This window comes from Python bivittatus, unplaced genomic scaffold (assembly GCF_059951505.1).
Source record: "Python bivittatus isolate LINGU-HERP-01145 unplaced genomic scaffold, Pbiv_v1 ctg000080_np1212, whole genome shotgun sequence".
NCBI lineage: Eukaryota > Metazoa > Chordata > Lepidosauria > Squamata > Pythonidae > Python > Python bivittatus.
The window spans coordinates 23,309,895-23,328,126 of NW_028277035.1; the positions used below are offsets into that span (position 1 = coordinate 23,309,895).

The following is an 18,232-nucleotide window of genomic DNA, read 5'->3' on the forward strand; positions in this document are numbered from 1 at the left end:
TCAATTCTATTCAACTTAATGTCAGTAGAACCACTATAGGGTTAGTTTAAAATGCTGCAGAAACCATCAATTGTCTGTTCAGCTGTACTGATGCTAATGTCAGGTTTTGCACAAGATCTGCAGTTTAAGTGATTTGATATGAACATGGCTAGCATCCTTTTCACTCAGTGCCCCGTGGTCAATTTCACTTTCCCTTGGAGCACTGCAAAAAAACATAAGATTAATTTTTTCTCCCTATCAACTCCTATTCCCACAGGGGTATGCAGAACTTCATTTTTTTCTAGTTTCACTGAATGGCAACAATACTGAATCTTTCATTTTTGATGCAACCGAAATCCTATTTCAACATCTTGAAAATTAAAACTAAACTATCAAGATTATGCTAATTACACACTCACCGAATGCATGCAATATGCTAAGTCCAAATCAAAAAAATCCCTACATTTTGACTTAGCCCAAAAGTAGGAACCCAGCCATTGTGGTGTGTAAACCATGGTTTATGATTTAGCATTACTGTATCTGTAGACTCAGTAAGTGATGGTTTATTCAACAAATCATGGCTCAGACAAAGTCAGCTTAGCATTACATGCAAAGCCAATCACTGTCTTCAAGGGCAAGGAAATGTTTCAGTCAGGACTGAGCAGATTTTTAACTGAGACCTACTATTAAATTCTGAAGGACTTACAGTAGTTTAGCAAGTATTCTTGATTCCTACAGTGATAATATCTCCAAAGCAATAATAAAAAGATCCCTTGCATGGTAGGTTTGCTGGTATCCATGACCAGAGTGCATATCTCATCAGTTGCCAAGAGTCAACTGTCTCTCCTCCCTGAGCCATCATTTTGCTTTTCCCTCCTGCCTGAGCCAGCATTCTGTCCATTGGCAATGGTTGGTAACCCTTAGGAAGCTGGGGGGGGGGGGATAAAAGAGCTCAGAAACATTAATTGTGCCTACATATGCTTTAGGGGTGTTGTTTTATTTCAATTTTAATCAAAATGGATAATTGTAGGTCCACTCTTAGGGCCTTGCAAGCAATTAGCACCAGACAAATCTATTTAACCAACACAGCGGCTGAATTTTCTAGACTCCCATTACTGTTAAATTATGGTAGTTATTTCCCCCAAGGCTTCCCAGTTAACAAGGCTGAGAGAGACCCCAGAAAGAAACCAGAATAGCCATTCAGAGAAACACTCTGCATTTGCCCACTCACAAGTAAAGTCTTTGTCAGATTAAAACAGATCCTTTATACAAGACTCAGCTGCACTGTCTGGCGTTCTCCAAGCCCCAAAGGCAATTCAGTGCTTGTTCTTTCCATCTCCAGCAGATTACATTAATGCCTACCAGCGTACATATGGTGAATGGGCACGTTCAATGCATTACATTTGGAGGAGAAAAGCTTGATTGCATGCAAAATTGGAAAACAAGGAAAGCTAAATATCAGAACTCAATCTGTTCAGACATGAGAGCAAGTGACCAGTCTGTGCATGACTTTCAGTTTATGAAATGCAACAGCTGCCAAATTACTGCAGAATACATCCAGGCAGAAGAGAAGTTTTCCCCATTCCTGTTTTTCAAATCTACCTGCTTTATTGAAAACAGAACTCTAGCACCTACCAGTGAAGAAGTGGGTGAGTACCATTTTGGCGAAATTGATTTTCGTATTGAATTTCATAGAAGCATAAAGGATTCACATATGACTAATTGCAAGGGGAAAAAGTCATTAAAATGTGAATACTGTATGCATTTTGTCAGCAAGACAGCAGATTTTGTGGATAAAGTGGACTGATTTAACAGTCCTGTTACATTTCTGATACTTACATTACCAAAGGAAAAAAATGCTATAAGGTTTGATTTAATTACTGATTTTACATCATGAACCTAAGCTTGTTTACTCAAAAGTAAATATTATGTTCAATTATACTTACCCTCCATCAATTTCCATTGATTATTTCACCAAACATAAATATTAGGCAGAAGGGAGGAATGTTCATTAAATAGGATAAAACACTTTTGTGATAAGGAAGGTAATCTGTACCAAGGCTGATAGTAAAAACAAAGCTTTTCCATGAAATACAATCATCATCATCATCATCATCATCATCTCCTCCTCCTCCTCCTCCTCCTCCTCCTCCTCCTCCTCCTCCTCCTCCTCCTCCTCCTCCTCCTCCTCTCCATACAGGAGATCAGGAGACAGTCAGATCCATGGATGTACACCTGTCCAAAGTTTACATTACAGAGCTGCACCAAAGCAATAGAGCAGAGTATTTCAAACTGTGTTTCACAGAACACTAGGATTTCACAAGAACTTAATAGGGTTCTGTGAGGGACTTAATGGAGGGGGAACAACAAAAACATTCACTCAAATGCAGCTGATATTCCATCATTAGAACTTTGCCTTTTGATCTAGGGCTTGGGGATTTTTTTTTTAAACTAACAGGGTCTGCAGCCAGAAAACGTTTGACAATTCCTGCAAGGAAGCACCAAGAATATTCTGCAGAATATTCAGAAGGTATTTTTGCATGCATCATGTTTTCCAGTGAACAGAGAAGGTATGTTAATGCTAGTATAGAAGAGAGATGACTAAATATATGTCAAAAGCCTATTTTCAAAATTAAAAACCTAAATCTTTACCCAAAAAGTATATCCCTTCACCAGACTTTTCTCCACCCAGAGGCAATCATATTGCACAAACTAGCATCATTGGGTTCTTGAACATTGGCTTGTTATGCACTTGAACAGATTACATTGGGGATACCTAATATCTGTGTAAAATCAGATCCACTGAGGACTTTACTCCGTCAGTCTGTAAGACTTTTCATCATGTAAGCCAGTCAATTAATTTGCAGGCAATAAACAGCACTAACAATCCACAAAGGGGTCATATATAAGCTATGCAGCAGATGTGGTAGAACATTACAGTGAGGAGGGGGGATAAAGCTCTCAGAATTGTCGGCATTTGTCAGCTGATGGCATTTCATCTCAATGAAAGTTGCTGGGAGGCTACAACACAAAATAAATGACCCCATTGCAAAAATAGGAAATGATGAGTCCAGTGAAGAGGAAGATCATGATGCCGGATGGCTGTGGGAGATTAGACAGACTTAGCAGAAAGCTAATTGCTGAAGACAATGTTCCAGCCTGGACTGCAAACTCTTCTCTATTGTTTGAGATTCCTTCCGAGACATCTGCAAAAGAGCATTCTTCCTTTAGTACAATGTCATCCTTTCCAAACCCTGCTGTTTTCTTTGGAGTCGAAACAGTGGCACTGTTCAACAAGAGATCTCAAATAAGGAACCAGAGGAAAGGGGGAGAAATGTATTTTTTGCCAAAAGAAGCATTTGGTTTAAGGGTATAATTTAATTTAGCTCTTAAAATCTTCAACAACATCCATTTTCCTTTTATTTGGTTAAACTAAGCATTATGCTTCAAAGCACACAAATAAGGTTGTACTCAGAAGACAAGAAGATAACAACAGTCATTCTCTGGGAATTTGGGGAAGTAAAGTTCAAAACATCTGCAGAGTTGGGGAAAGTTGACCAAGATATATGTGTATATACATATATGTCTCCAAGGAAGTGGCACAACCCCCTGTCATCACTTGACAATAGCAACCAAAAGTTGGGATAAGTAAGTGCTATTACAAAGCAAGCATTAATACCAAACAAACATCTGAAGGACTGTTACATTCTAAATCTGCTGTACCATCTATGATTGAAGAATTTCTATCAAAATTCTGTCTCACCAGAAAATCAATCTAGCAACAAGTTGGGTGCAAAGATTTATATCTGAAGTAGGTCTCAGAGACAGAATGGGGTCTTGGACATACTCCCCAACCTGCTCCCCAATAATCTCCATCCTGAGCTTGAAGAGGTGATCTCTGGGATAATTCTTGAGATTTTATATCAGCTACTGACCAGTAGAAGACACTACCTAACTAGTTTCAGGTATAGCTATCCTCTATACTAGATGTTCTTTGTTCAACCCGTTAAAGGGGTTGAACCCACAAGCCTTGCACTTGATGACTATTCAAATCCCATTAAAGATTTGAACACAGAACATCTATTATGGAGGATAGCTGTGCCTTAAGAGTCCTAATAAGGATGAGACCGGTTGTGTAGTGCTTCTTACTGGTCAGTAGCTATTATAACATCTAAAGCTATATAAGCCACCACCACCACCACCACCCTTAAGGGGAGGCAGTCTTGAGGGCTTTAGGATGAGGCCCAGACCATTGAAAATCACAAAACTCTCTAGTGTGAGAGCATGCAGAAAAAGGAAAGCCTGCCTTCATAGCTTCTATAATCTTTCAGGTTATCTATTCATTCAGAGGCTGTCTGCTCAAGACCAGGACTATATGGCCAGCCAAAAAGCTTTCAAACGTTATAGATTTGATACATATTGCAGGGCATAATCTCAACCCAGTGTATGGGGTAGAATATATTAGAAGTAAACCAGTTATTGCTGGGATAAGAGTCACCCCACTGTCGTGGCTGGACTGTTTTCTGTGACATTTAAGTTTGGTTGTTGCTAATCTGAGACATTCTGTGGGGTTTTCCAGGTAACATGGTGATTCTGCAGAAGCTTTGTCTTGTTGTGGAACAAGATGAAAAATGTTTGCAGTAGACCACAGAATCCATACTTCTTTTTTGACTTTAAAAAATATAACTTGTTTTAATTTTCATGTTTTAATTGTCTTTGAAAAATTGGTGGGTTATGTTGTTTTTTATTGTTCTTTGAATACCACCCTAGTTCTTTTTGGATGAAAAGCAGCAATTAGAAATTTGGCTTTGCATTGTATAATGAATAACCAGGAGAATGGGATAGGGGAAACAAAAAGCAAAAACTATCTTCTGTTGATTTGAGACCGGTACATTTTCAAGTCTTATCAGGGTACCAGATCACATGGAGGCCCCTGAAATTCACTTGTCATATTTGCTAGCATAGTTTCTCAACATAACTACCTTCTCCTTCATCTGACACACCAAGAAGAAATTGCAGGCAAGAAAACTTTTCACCTTGAAACGAAACAGGCTGGTTTATGAAACCAAATTTTACTCTTATTCCATTCTATGATGGAGTACAGGGGAATAGCTGGCAGACAGCAGCTTGCCAACCCATTTTTGGCTGACCAAGGAAGATATCTTCTCACAATTCAGTTATATATCAGGCTGACAAGAACGAAAGTGATTTGCCCAGAGGCTGTATGATTAGTTGTGTGGTAAAAACAGGGTTCTGAACTTTGAGGGTTTTTCTCAATATAAATTTCAGAACTAAATAAGGTAGCATCAACAGGGGAAAGTATCTACTGATCTTTTATCTCAAGTTTTATTTGAAACGAATTTTGGAGAAAGAGTAATAGAACAGTTTTATAGATGGTTCATTATTTATTTTGTAAATAAATACAACCTCTCCACAGCCCATGGTCTCAACAACTCAACTCACAAAATAATATTTAAACTTATACTTAGAAATACTCACCCAGAGCATGACCCAGAGGGTCATTAGCACAATATCAACATTACTTGGTTTTGGCTCAACCCACTGCCAGCGGGCAGCACATAATATGCTTCCAACTGAAGAAAATATATATTTAGCTCAGGATTGAACTGTGGAGTCCTTGGTGCTCTCTGAGCTTGGATGTTTGCTTGCAGATGTTTCATTACCCAACTAGGTAACATCATCAGTGAGAGTGAGTGTGGGGTTTGCTGCCTGTTTACTGTATGTATACTAGCTTATCCTGCTAGTTTTGGTGGGGGTATAGTTTCCTCTTTGGTGGTTCCTTGATTAGATTATTGTTTTCTGCCTGATTGTTGGTCTGGTATTGATATGCTTGCCTGGAATTAGTTTGGCTTTTAGATTAAAATAGGATCTTCATCCACACTGCAAATCAGGAACAAAAAAACTGGACACAACCCAAAAGCCATACCCAACTCTCATTCTAGCTGTGGTTATGCAGATGACATTCAAGTCCAGAGTTTAAGGAAGAGAAGCCCATCTTGATGTCATTCATTTTTCAGTATAGGAGGAGACGATCCTTGCTCCCTAAGTTTTCTTGCATGGAGAAAAATGCACTGTATTATTTTATTCCCTTAAATAATATGCAAATGTAAGAAAACTGGATTTTAATCCTCTACAGAGGAAAATCTCTGTTCTGTTTAATAATGCTCACACCAGTATTTGCAGTAATCTAAGTGCAGTGTATTAATTATTCTATCCAATACACAGAACTATTCTATCCAATATATACATATATATATAAAAAAAATCACTTGGCCCATTAACACAACCAATCTTTATATTAACTGTAAACTTTCTGAAAAGGTACCCAGATATTTTTCAATACAAAAAAGAAAAAAAAAGAGTGACTGATGTTGGGAAAAACATCTCATGACATATGGTATTAAGAATGTTTAAAAGAAAATGCATTGTTTATCCAAACTGGTTAAGGTATATACTTAAATTTGATTGCATTTGAACAGTTAATGTGTTAAATTTACTTTCTCCTTTTCAGATTAGGAGTTTAAATTCTTCAGCATTTAACAAATATATGTGGAAATCTACATGTTTAAAAACAGAGGAGCCAAGTAAATGGAGAAGGCCATGTTAAGCAGTCTAATGCAAGTAATGTAAACATAAACTTCACTACTGATGCATTTATTTTTAAATATGAGCTTTTTCCAAAAAAACCCCCCAACAATGTCCTTTTAACTCTCTTTGAAGGCTGAAATCAAGCTAACAAGTCCTCTAGAGGATTCATGAATGGGTTTTTATTCATACTGATTAGAGCAACTTTAATTGATTCACATTCCGCACAATAAAAACTGTGATCTATAAAAGTTAAAAAGCGCTAAGAAAGTTATTGTGCTTATTACACTTCTGGAACCTTAGCTATATTAAAGCTGTCATGAAACACAGAATGTTTGCTCATTCATTTTAAAAAATGCCAGTGAAAACTAAGAGCTAGCCCGTATGGTGTAACGAGGAAATCTTTTTTGAGAATATAAAGAATTAATTCTGAATACCAAATGGGAAGTAAGAGACACAGAAATTGGCAATTTCTGTATTTCTCCGCTTCCACCCCTCTCGCTCCTGTGGGACCAACGTTCTAGCCAGCTGCAACATTTTCAGGGGATAACCATTGGCAATGTATTTATATACTTCATTTTGGTACTGAGGATATCTTTGCTCAAAGACATGGTCCAAAAGATTATTCCCTCAATGCCTCTCCCACCATACTCTGTATTCTTAGCCAGCTCAGGGTTCTATTTGAGATTTTATTAAAAAGTTCTCTTGGCCCAAATATGGAGCTCATTAAATAGAAACTAGATTACAATCAGAGGAATTTATGCAGAAGCAAAGGTGTTAAAAACACTTAAATGCAAATAAATAAATTGCCCTGGAGAAAAAAAAAAAAGAAAAAAGCTCTTCTAAAGCCATTTCTAGTGGGATAGTCATGTTTTTTTGTTTTTACTGTATTTTGCCTTTGTTACAGAAACCTTTCTCATGTATTTTGATCAAGTCCCTTGACCGTGCCTCTTTGGAAACAGATTTTTTACAAGCAATCATGAAGTATTTTATTTTACATGACCTCAACAATGTACTTTTAAGGTCTCCGAAGAATGCTGTTACATAAGATTCCAAGAAACAACAGTTTTCCTTTTAACTGCTACAAAGACAGGCATCATTTTTCATTGAAAAAAACTATGGTACCATCATCTTTAATAGATTGAAGTATGAAAAGTAACTTTATGTGTGTGCGTGCGCCTTTGAGTCAATGTTGACTCCTAGCAACTGCCTGGACGAGTTCCTGCAGTTTTCTTGGCAAGGTTTTTCAGAAGTGGTTTACCATTGCCTCCTTCCTAGGGCTGAGAGAGAGTGACTGGCCCAAGGTCAACCAGCTGGCTTCATGTCTAAGGCGGGACTAGAACTCATGGTCTCCCATTTCTAGAACCTTAACTATTACACCAAACTGGCTCTCTGAAGTAACATTAATAATTAATAAAAACATTAATAATTAACATTAATAAAAGATAATAAGTGTTACTTTTACTCCACTCCTCCAAGTAGTGAGAAGTTCCAGAGGCTACTTCCATTTTCTTCAGAAGTTTTAATTTTCTTCAAAAGAAGTTCACCTGGAGATGATTAATATTTTGTAGTTATTGAGTTTATATATGGGTGCACTATCTCATCTGGGAGCATCAGAATGAGGAACGTCAAAAATTCACAGCTTTGTATGTCCTTCATATTCTCTCTTACACTGTTCCCTAAGATACCATAATCTTACCATACTAAAGCTATTCTTTAGATTAAGAAAGAGGCTGTTGATTTGCCCATTTCAGAGTTCTTAAGAAAAATACAACCTTTAGGCAATATTTAGCAAATGGAAGTTACTCTCTATCAATGTTATGGACAACAACTGTCATCTCCCCCGGCCATCAGGGGCAGTGATGAACTGTATGATTTGTTTTAAAATTTGTTAATATTTGGACTCACATAAAATTCTACGATTGTGGAATTATGATCACACAATAAAGATTTGCCAAGGAACACTGTGGGATCAAGACCATGCTATGCTGTTTTTATTAAGAATGTTATTCCTTTCAGTTATGTGATATTTCATTCAGTAAACTATATTCTGAAATTCATGCATACTCTAGTTAACAGGGTGAAAGGTAACAATAACAATTTTTAAAAAATCTTCAGAAATTAGCATGCCTACTTCAAAACAGGTTTTTGGAATTTCTGAATTACTCACGCTCAGTTTATTAAAATGACAGTTGACTGGAATCCCTATAGTCTAATTGATGCAAGTCAGAAATTTTCATACAAATTGAACTAGTGTTAATTTATGTGTAACACAAACAGCATGGGAGAAAAATGTTTTGTAGAATGATTTGAGCATTCTGACTTTTAAAAAGGCACACAGCAAAGGAGAACGAGGAGGGAAGACCATATGTTTGAGTGTTATGCAGAACTTCAGCTACTGAGAACCACTGTTATCTAGTGAGACGGGGGAGAAAGATGCAACATAGGAGCTTATTGCAATTTGAATACATTATGCATTCCATTACAACAGATTTGTTCATTTTTCTCTCTAACAGAAGTGTCCACAGGATAGGGTCATAAAAATCAAGATGGCAGCTGCATCAGTGCAATCAGAGATCCACCTGTTATACGTATGTGTGATTACACCATCCCAGGTGCTATCTTGACATTTTTTCCAAACCCTGCAGACACCCCTGCTCCTTAGTATGTGATTGGGGATATATATTGATATAGATTGCAGTATCAGCTTTTTCATAAATTTAACAACTTCCCGTAATTTTGCAGGTGATGGGGACTGAATTTAATAGTGGACCTGAGTATGTGGAAGTTGTACCTGCGTATGAAGATATGGGTGGGGGGCTAGCATATGAGAATGTATGCATCTGTGACAGAAACTACATTCAGTGTTCTTGTCAAGAGTGATATATTCCTTCCCAATGACATTCTTGTTGAGAGTGATATATTTCTTCCCAATGACATGCCCATGCAATTTCTAAAGATAGTCATGTGCCTTATGACTTCCTTGTAACCCCCCTGCTTGTTTTTGTAGTCTTTTAGCTTTAAATATAGCTATTATTTTAATGCTTTCATTGTATCCTTGAAGATAAGAATGGTTGTATGATTTGTGATTTCCTTGATCCTATAGAAGAGATGGGAGAGACCAGTTGTGGTTAGTCTGATAAGGGGCCATGGCTGGGGCAACTGACAGGACATACAAGATCTATATGCCTGTAATGTTATTATCCTGATAGAGTAAGGGGAAGAGAGTTGGGGTTAAGATAAGTTTAAGATGGATAATGAGTAATAATTAATGTATAGCTGGAAGGATGTCCATCTTTGGTTGAAGTCACCATGACCTGGTGAAACAGATGTTTATAAGAAGTTAACCGGTTTCTTTGTTTAAACTGTCACGTGGATCCTCTGAAGAAAAAGTATATAAGCTATGTAAAGTCTGTAATCAGGACTCCCTCCTTTCGCTGGGAGTCTCCAACTTATTTAGAGCTCTGAAATAAAGTGGATAAAAAGTCTGATTTTCATCTTGGTGTTCTGTTCACCTCGCACCAAGTCCCGAACCTGGTAATTAGAGTCAATTGGCTGGACCCAAACACAGGAAATGAGCCTTATATTTAGTCATACCCTGGTCTGGCTAGTTCATTATGAGTAATACTACTCCTAGTAGTAAGCATAAGCAGCTTTCTGGGGTTGTTGACTGAAAACGTCAGGGATTAAATTTAGAACTTTATAAATAAAAAATAAGAATTCCACCATGGAGTTAAAGATCTTCCCTTAATCTTAGAAACATTGGTGAGCATTCTGTAAAGAACATAATAGAATCTGTGGTATCTTTTGCAGTGGGGCAAAGGGAGGAATGCAAGAGTTGGAGCAAACTTTACACAACACAATTTTTTCATTACTTGTAGTTTATACTGTACCAATATTTTTGAAACTGCATATTTATTCCTGCACATTTTATGCTTAGTTGCACATTTATTAATAATAAAATGGCCTGATTTTTACTATTTTTGGTAGTTCTTATTACTAGACAGGCTAAAAATTGAGAGATTAGATCTACCTTTTCTTTTTCAGTAGTAAAACTGGCATCTAGACTTTCCTTTTTTTGAAGAGATTAAAAAAAACAGCATTTTTTTCCTCCAGTCATAATACCCTTCACCTGTTCTTCAGGATTTCTCAAAGATACTACATAAGGGTTGAGCCAGACCATTTGCTAATTCCTTCAGCATCCAGGGATGCAATTCATCTGGTCTTGGAGATTTAAACTGATTCAAGATAAATTAATTTTCTCTGACCATGTTTCTACCTATCCTAAGGTTCAATACTGCTCCATCATCCTGCCCTTCACAATTTCCTGGAGGAAGACATTCTTGTTGTTGAAGAAGAATGAACCAAAATGGGAATCAAGTAGCTCTGTTTTTTCTTTGTTACTATCAGGTTCAGCCCAAGAAACTCCACCGGACGGTTCTGGAATTGCTCAGTTACTTTATTAGCTTACACCTGCTAGACAGAATCTTGCCAGACTAACTCTAACTCCCAAAGTCTGCAACTAAACACTACAAATTCCTTAGGGTGGTGCCAGTCTCATCCTCTTAGCTTTCACACACTCAGGCTGTGGGCTGAGGAGATGCTTGAGATTCTTCTCCCTATGTATGACCTTGGATCTCCTCACTCAAGTCCTCCATCACAGTTACCTTTGTTTCCATCATCACTGAGCAGCAAGTAATACTATTTTTTTTATTTTCCTTTTATTTTGAACATACCTCTGGAAGCTTTTTTATTTTTAACATCTTTCACTAAGCTCAGCTCATTCTGAGCTTTACCCCAATGTTTCTGCTCCTTTCATTTCCTGAAATTAGTCTTCCCTAATGATTAGTATCAAGTTAAGAATAGCTGATTCTCTTGTGCCTTCCTTTTTAAAGGAAAAGGAGTCAACAAGACAATTTAGAAATATTCTTGGGCCTTACTGTTTGTCTCTCAACAGACTTCAAGTTAACTAGAGCCTCCTATCATTACAATTTCATGCCAGAAATGTATGTATACATAAATGCAGTTATGTAAACATACAACTGTTTGGCTTTGAGGCCACTAAGTGTCATTCCAAGTATCCAATAATTCACAAGGACAGGAGTGAGAAGCTGAGAGTTTGAAACTTCAAGGGTATTAAGGTCATTTATAGGTATAGGTATATAAATGATAGTGGAGAATTAGCTGTTTCGTATGGCTTCATTCTTTTCTGCAATAAAGATTACTAATCTACCCAAGATGGGTCTGAGACTGTTCTGCCAAGTTCTAGCTAAAGAGTCAAACTAAGCCATGAAGTGTCAGGAGATTAGTGATTTACTGCCAAGTCCTAGTTGAGAAGCCTGACATTTTGGAAGGCATCATCCACATCTTCTCCTTAGTCTGACAGGCAATAATAAATATGATTTTCCCCCCCTCCATTTATTTCAATCTGGGTGCTCTCTACAGTATTGTCAAGTTCATTCTTCTGAATTTCAAAGCAAGAATAGATACTTTTAATGTACACTGCAACACCTCCTCCCATTCTGCTGCCTTGTTCCTTTCAACAAATGGCGTCCTTCAGTTGTTATATTCTGGTCATGCAAGTCACCCCACAAGATCTCCATTATCATTTTTAAATCAGACTTGCCTTTGCCTTTCTATACTAATACAGTAGTGCAAATTCTCCTTGTTTATTTACTGTACTCTAAGCATTAGTGCATAGGCTAATGCATTAACTAATACTGTATGGCAATGTTCTTTCTGATTTTTGTTTGGGTGGCTGAAAAGCCTGATTTTAGTAAGTTTCTACAGTGCAGAAGTCTTCATCTGAGGTTCTGACTTCAGAGTTTGCATTTGCATACTCATGATTTGATTTATAGCCATTCTAATGAATCTTGCCATGTTTTGTCCATGTACATTTTTACATTCTTGTGAACTACAACCTGACGTATACCAGCAGTCCATCATCTAGATAGCCCAGACTATGGGCCCAGAAACCAAATCTCTCCAGTCAACAATATCTGCATAGCTTGTCACTGACTTCCTGTACTCTTCTTTTCCTTTCAGGACCTCTTTTACAGACTGGAATAATGAACAAGAATACCACCTAAGTGCCTAGAGTCTTGAATTTTCTTCCAAAAACATTGAAGTCTGTGAGGATATAATTGTAGCTGTTCTTTGCAATAGAATTTGTCCATATATGTATTAGAAAAAAGGAGTAATTGTCGATGCAGTTGATAAAACCTAAAGTTGTTTTGTCATATTCTTGATCTTTGATCCCGGCGGACAGCACACTTCACAAACCAAAGGGTTTAATCAACACAGATTTGTTTCCTCGTAACAGTGAGTCACCAATTACAATTATTCTTCTCTTAGTCTTCTTATAGGGCACACAGTTGCGTCCCCCTGCCCTTTGAAGATCCATCATATTCTCCTCTATTCTGCAGTATTTCTTTTTCTTTTTCTTTCCCTGAACTCTCAGAGCCTGTTTCTTTTATGGGGTCATGAAAACTCTGAGTTCCAGCAGCATAAAATATCTTCTACATCAAAATATCTTCTATTACTCTCACCCTGCTGCTCTGTCTGTCTTATGAGGTTTGCTTTCACTGTCCATGTGCATTGTACGTTCTCTTTTATTTGAACTAACAAATCCTAGTCCCCTCTTATCAACTGACATATGGCTAGTTATTACTCCAATCTTTTGTCTTTTCCTTCAAGTACTGCTATGAGCTTCCTTGCAAATGTACCTCAAGCTGCTGTTTTCAGATATGCCACAAGCTTTGCATACTACAGTTGCAGACTCTTGTCTACCTTAATGTTTATTTCTTAGACAACCACCAAAGAAAGGTTTTTATTTATTCTTTCTCAGGCTCTAAAATTGACCAAGTACTTGACTTTTGATTTAGAGGAAAAAAATTGTTCAGGGCTTCCCCCACCCCTTACATTCCCCAGGCAAACTCCTGTTAGTTCTCCCTGTTCACTAGTTCAACTTGCTTCCTGAAACTGAGCTGCCTTATATTCTTCCTACAGTCTCTGTTTATTCAGCAGGAAGCAATCACCCACAATGAGAAGTCAGCAGCTCTCAGGGTGCATACTTTGCAATCTGCAGCTATTCAGGAGATAGTCTTTTCACTCCCCACAGCTCAGCACACATTGTCTCTGGAAGGCTAATATAGTCAGTTAACTACCATTCTCCATCTCAACTCTCACTTTTCTACTGATCCCTTTCTTGCAACTTTAATTACAAATCAACATTAAGTGGCTGAGCTAGTAAATCACTCTTTTCTCCCACCATTAATCCTTATCTCAGGAAAAAGCTTCTCTTCCTTAATTTCTTAGTCCCCAGTTACAATTAAAGATTAAAAAAAAAAGTAGCAACCCTACTGATACACAAAATTATGACTGGAACACAACTGATGCACAAACTCATGTTTAATATACAGGTAGTCCTTGTTTAGCAACAACTGGGACCAGCAACTTGGTCACTAAGTGACACAGTCGCTAATTGGAAAATCACATGACATGGACTGTGCTTACAATTTTACTTCAGCTTTCTTTTGCTTTACAGCATCAGAAGGATATGACCCCAAACAGCAAGGTGAGCCCAAATGGCAGGGAAGGTTTCTGGAACGTGACTCATGAGAAAGCTGGATAAAAGGGAAAATCTTATAGCACTTTCTCCTACCTCCCCCGTCCTTTGGAATGCTCATCCTGGCGCTGGGATAATTAGCAAGAAGAGAATTGATGTTTGCTTTTACATTCATCAGAGAGGAAGGGGTTACAAGAGAGTAAGCAAGCACAGAACACCGAATACACACCAAAGGAATGCACTAGTGTCAGATGTTTGCCTAGCCTAGGAGGCAAAAGAAAGCCTTTAGTGTGAAATTGATTAGGGTCTTGTCAGTTACAGGCAGCAGCTGCCAGCTGGCCACAGGGTTCTAATCAAGTAAAGTCACATAGCTGAGCTTGTTAACTTGCAGTTAGCACTTTTTAGGGATGATTTGCTGTGGAGAAAAGCTGTTCAGGAAGAGATAGCCTGTTTAGGCAATCTCTCCAAGGAGGTGGGGGGAGAAAAAATAAGTCAATCACAGGACAATGCGTACTGACTGTAATGGCGAACACGTGACTGAGAGAGATACTGTGAAGGTCGTAAATGTAGGCATTGGCTGCAAAGTTACTTTTTCACCACTGTTGTAACTTTGAATGGTCACTCCACAAGGCAGTTGCTAAGCGAGGTCTACCTGTAATGTCTGGCTACTTCAGGGTTGGCCAAGCTATTGATTCTTGGCACAAATACAGATTCACATCATGGCAGCCCCAATCCCAATTGGACATTATTTTTAAATTAAAACAAACACAATGAGCTCCACATTGAATTGGAATGGTAGAGCAGAAGTTAGTAATATATTCTTCTTCCATCCATTTTCTTGAGTTTAATTAGTCATAATGCACAGTGAAGGCAAGGAGGGAAAACAGATGTCATCCCTGTCAACCAACCATTTGATAGAAAGCCTACTTCCCAAAGCCTATTCCCATCAAATCATAATTCCCCCAAGGCCGATTTAAGATAAAAATCAAAAGGGTATCCAATTCAGTCACATCACACTGTTCACACTTGAATATAAGCACATTTGGGCTGAGTGCGTCATGTATTCACTTTTCAGGAAGTCCCAAGTGGATAAAAAGGACAAAGGAAAATACAAACTTAAATTTGTTCTGATCTGCTGCTAGAAAAAAAAGTGTTTTCCATATGTTTCTAGACTCAATGGTGCAATCTCAAGTGCACAGAATTCTTACCGTTTTGTAGCACAAGAGCGAGAAGAATGTAAATCTCTGGGCCTAATCTGACACACCCACTTCAGGAAGCGTGCGAGCCTTGAAGGCCCACAGACAGTGCCCCCTCTCCCAAAGCCTTGATTCAATTCTCCCAGCCCTTCTCAGAAAGATCTCCTACCAGCAACTGACGGAGATACAGTAAGAACTTTCTCCACACACACAAGCCTTAAAATGTAATCAAGGAAACAATTTTAAAGTCTCATTGCTATGGGAAACATTTTCAAGGAGTCATTGGTGAGAAGAGAAGGACTAACACTTCTCTCCCAAAAGTTGTGACAACCCTCCCAAATATCATTCCCGTTCACATCACAATTAGATTTCAAAATAATCTCCATTAATACAAAGGGGAGCTATTTTAAAGCATTATTGCCAGTGGGATGGGTGTTTTGTGAGCATATGAGAGAGGGTGGGAGGATTGGTTGGTGTGTACAAAAAGAAGAAGGGAGTAGCATACCCACAGAGTATGGCTGAGCCCACCAAGTGTGCCTATCTCTTAACATGATTTCCTGCAGTCAGTTTGGACCTCTGGCTTCTCATCTACACTACAGAGAGTTCTAAACAACTATTGTCCACAGAGGAAGTACTGTCAGATACACCAGCATGGTAACAAAGCAAGACTGCAATGCAAACCAGAAGCAGAAATTACCTGGTAGAAGAAAAGCTTTTTGGAAGTTAACTGACATGTGAAAATCAGTAACTCACACCTACACAAATGCATGTAGTGAAATCTACCTATTCCTACTAAAACATGGAATTGTCTTACAGAGATTTTGATTAGCATTCTTACAGACATAGAGATCTGTTAAATGTCTATCTCTTGTTGCTATCCATAGAACTAATTAGTTAGGAACCAAAGGAAATTCTACATAGACTCAACATATTTAGCATCTGTTCTGTCACTTAAAGCCAGAACTGTTTCCTTAGCAATGTCTTCCTCCCACAATTTCCTGTACCTGTATGTACTAGACAGAAGAATTATGAACAGCCCTAGGAATATAAAGTAAAAATACAGTAGCAGGTTGGTAGTCTTTTGGTCATTTATATGCAATTTTTAATTTAAAACAAAACTGTCCTGTTTCCTCCCTCCGTCCCCCCCCCCCAAAAGGAGTTTACTTATGAGAAACTATAAATCTCCTGTAAAAAAAGGAAAAGGGGATAAATCAAATTCTGGGCTTTTTCCAAATGTTTTATTTCTTCCAATGCCTTTTTATTTGAACAAATGTCCATCTATGAAACTCAACAGCACTAGATAGATGCTTGCAGATGAGGATGGGTTTTAAGTCATGGCCTATAGGTTTTCTTCCCAAAAAACTGCAGTCTTGTTAGTTACTGAGCAGCTTAGTCATAATTTTGTATGTCTATATAAAAAAGGAATGTGTTGGCATTCCTTGAGTACCCTGAGTACTTATTCCTTGAGTACCACCTTACTCAGCTGTTGCCCTCCAAATGTATCAGAATTAAAGGTCCCAACATTCCCACTCATCAACGAATCATGGTTCTCATGCTGAGGAAAGCTCCCCAAAGATTTTACCTAATATGCTTAATTGTTCTATCAGGCCATATCTGGTACCAAGGAGCAGAGAGGTCTGCTAACAGCAATACAGTAAAGCTCACTTCAATGGACCTCCATTTAATACAGACTGGACATTCCCTAAAGTAGTGGGCAAAGTCTATTCATTTGAGCTTTTACTGATGTTTCTGCAAAGCCACTGGGAAGATTGGGGGCGAACAGTCTAGCCAGATATGCTTCACCATGACAGCAGCAGTGGGAAGACTGCAGCTTGGTGAAGGCAGAAAAGGGCAGGCTTTGCCCCTTGCCACGATCAAGACTCTAGCTCAGGGCTGGGAGGTGGCAAAGAAAGTGATAAGAGACCTCAGCTGTGGGCAGCTGCACGAAAAGGTCACTCATTCCCACAGCATCAATGACAGGAGTGCAGATATTAGGAGGACAAGATGGCAGCTACAATGCTGAGCCCTGCCAGCTTGAAAGAACCAGGAGGACTAATGCATGCTTTTATGGATATGCATAGTGGTAGATGGGCCTTTTATGGATGCACAAACATTCCTTTCAGATTTAATAGACATATGGGATTAATGGATACCTTTTTCCCCTGACTGACCCATTAAATCAAGGTTTTACTGTATATACCTTATGTAGCAAAAATGCATAACCTACATATCCTCTGCTAACAAAATCATTCAGAGTTGTCCTTCTGTGAATATTGTATTGCCTATTCTCTAGCTATGACATTGCTCTTGTTTCAAATGCAAGTCCAGTTTTATTATAAATATTCATATTCAGTGATAGTCCTTCTTAGCCTTAAGCAAGTTTATAAAACAGTGGCCAACCTAGCTTTGGGAACAATTGTGCTTAATCACATAAAAAGTTCACTTTAGCCAATGATCTCTTTCGACATGTGTTGGAAGGTTTGAGGCAAATGGCCCTCCTGCATTTCTACCCACTGATGTCTTGAACCAGAGGTCAAAACAGATACGAGATGAGATCTCTTAATGTGCTTTACTGCTGTGCACAATGCTAATTTTATCCTAGCCATGATGCAGTGCTGGGAGAGAATGATCAAACCTTTTCCCTCTGTTGTGATTATAGCTACAGTGGGAAAGCGATAGGCATAATTTTACATCACAGAGGTAGGGTTAAACACTTCTATTCCTAGAACCATTGTTCTGATCTCAAAACCGGGGCCTCCCACTGCTGTTTAAAAGGGGAAAGGGCTGGAATTCAGCTGGGATTTTCCAGATCACATCTGATTTGCCCCTGAATTGTCCATATGAACTAGGAAGTTCTATTTAGCTAGAGACCTTTTCTCTAGGA

General features: G+C 38.3%; 1 protein-coding gene across 2 annotated transcripts in view; it reads right to left on the minus strand.

Moving 5' to 3' along the window:
- Positions 1–18,232, minus strand: part of NEURL1B (neuralized E3 ubiquitin protein ligase 1B) — a 223,607-nt gene that overhangs the window by 197,860 nt on the left and 7,515 nt on the right. The window contains exon 1 of one of the 2 annotated variants that reach the window (XM_088133680.1): positions 8,045–8,108. The exons of the other annotated variant lie outside the window; for it this stretch is intronic. Coding sequence (XP_087989806.1) covers positions 8,045–8,093 — 49 coding nt within the window. The 5' untranslated portion in view covers positions 8,094–8,108. Of the gene's footprint in view, positions 1–8,044; positions 8,109–18,232 lie in introns of those variants that run through there. 2 annotated transcript variants of the gene reach the window in all.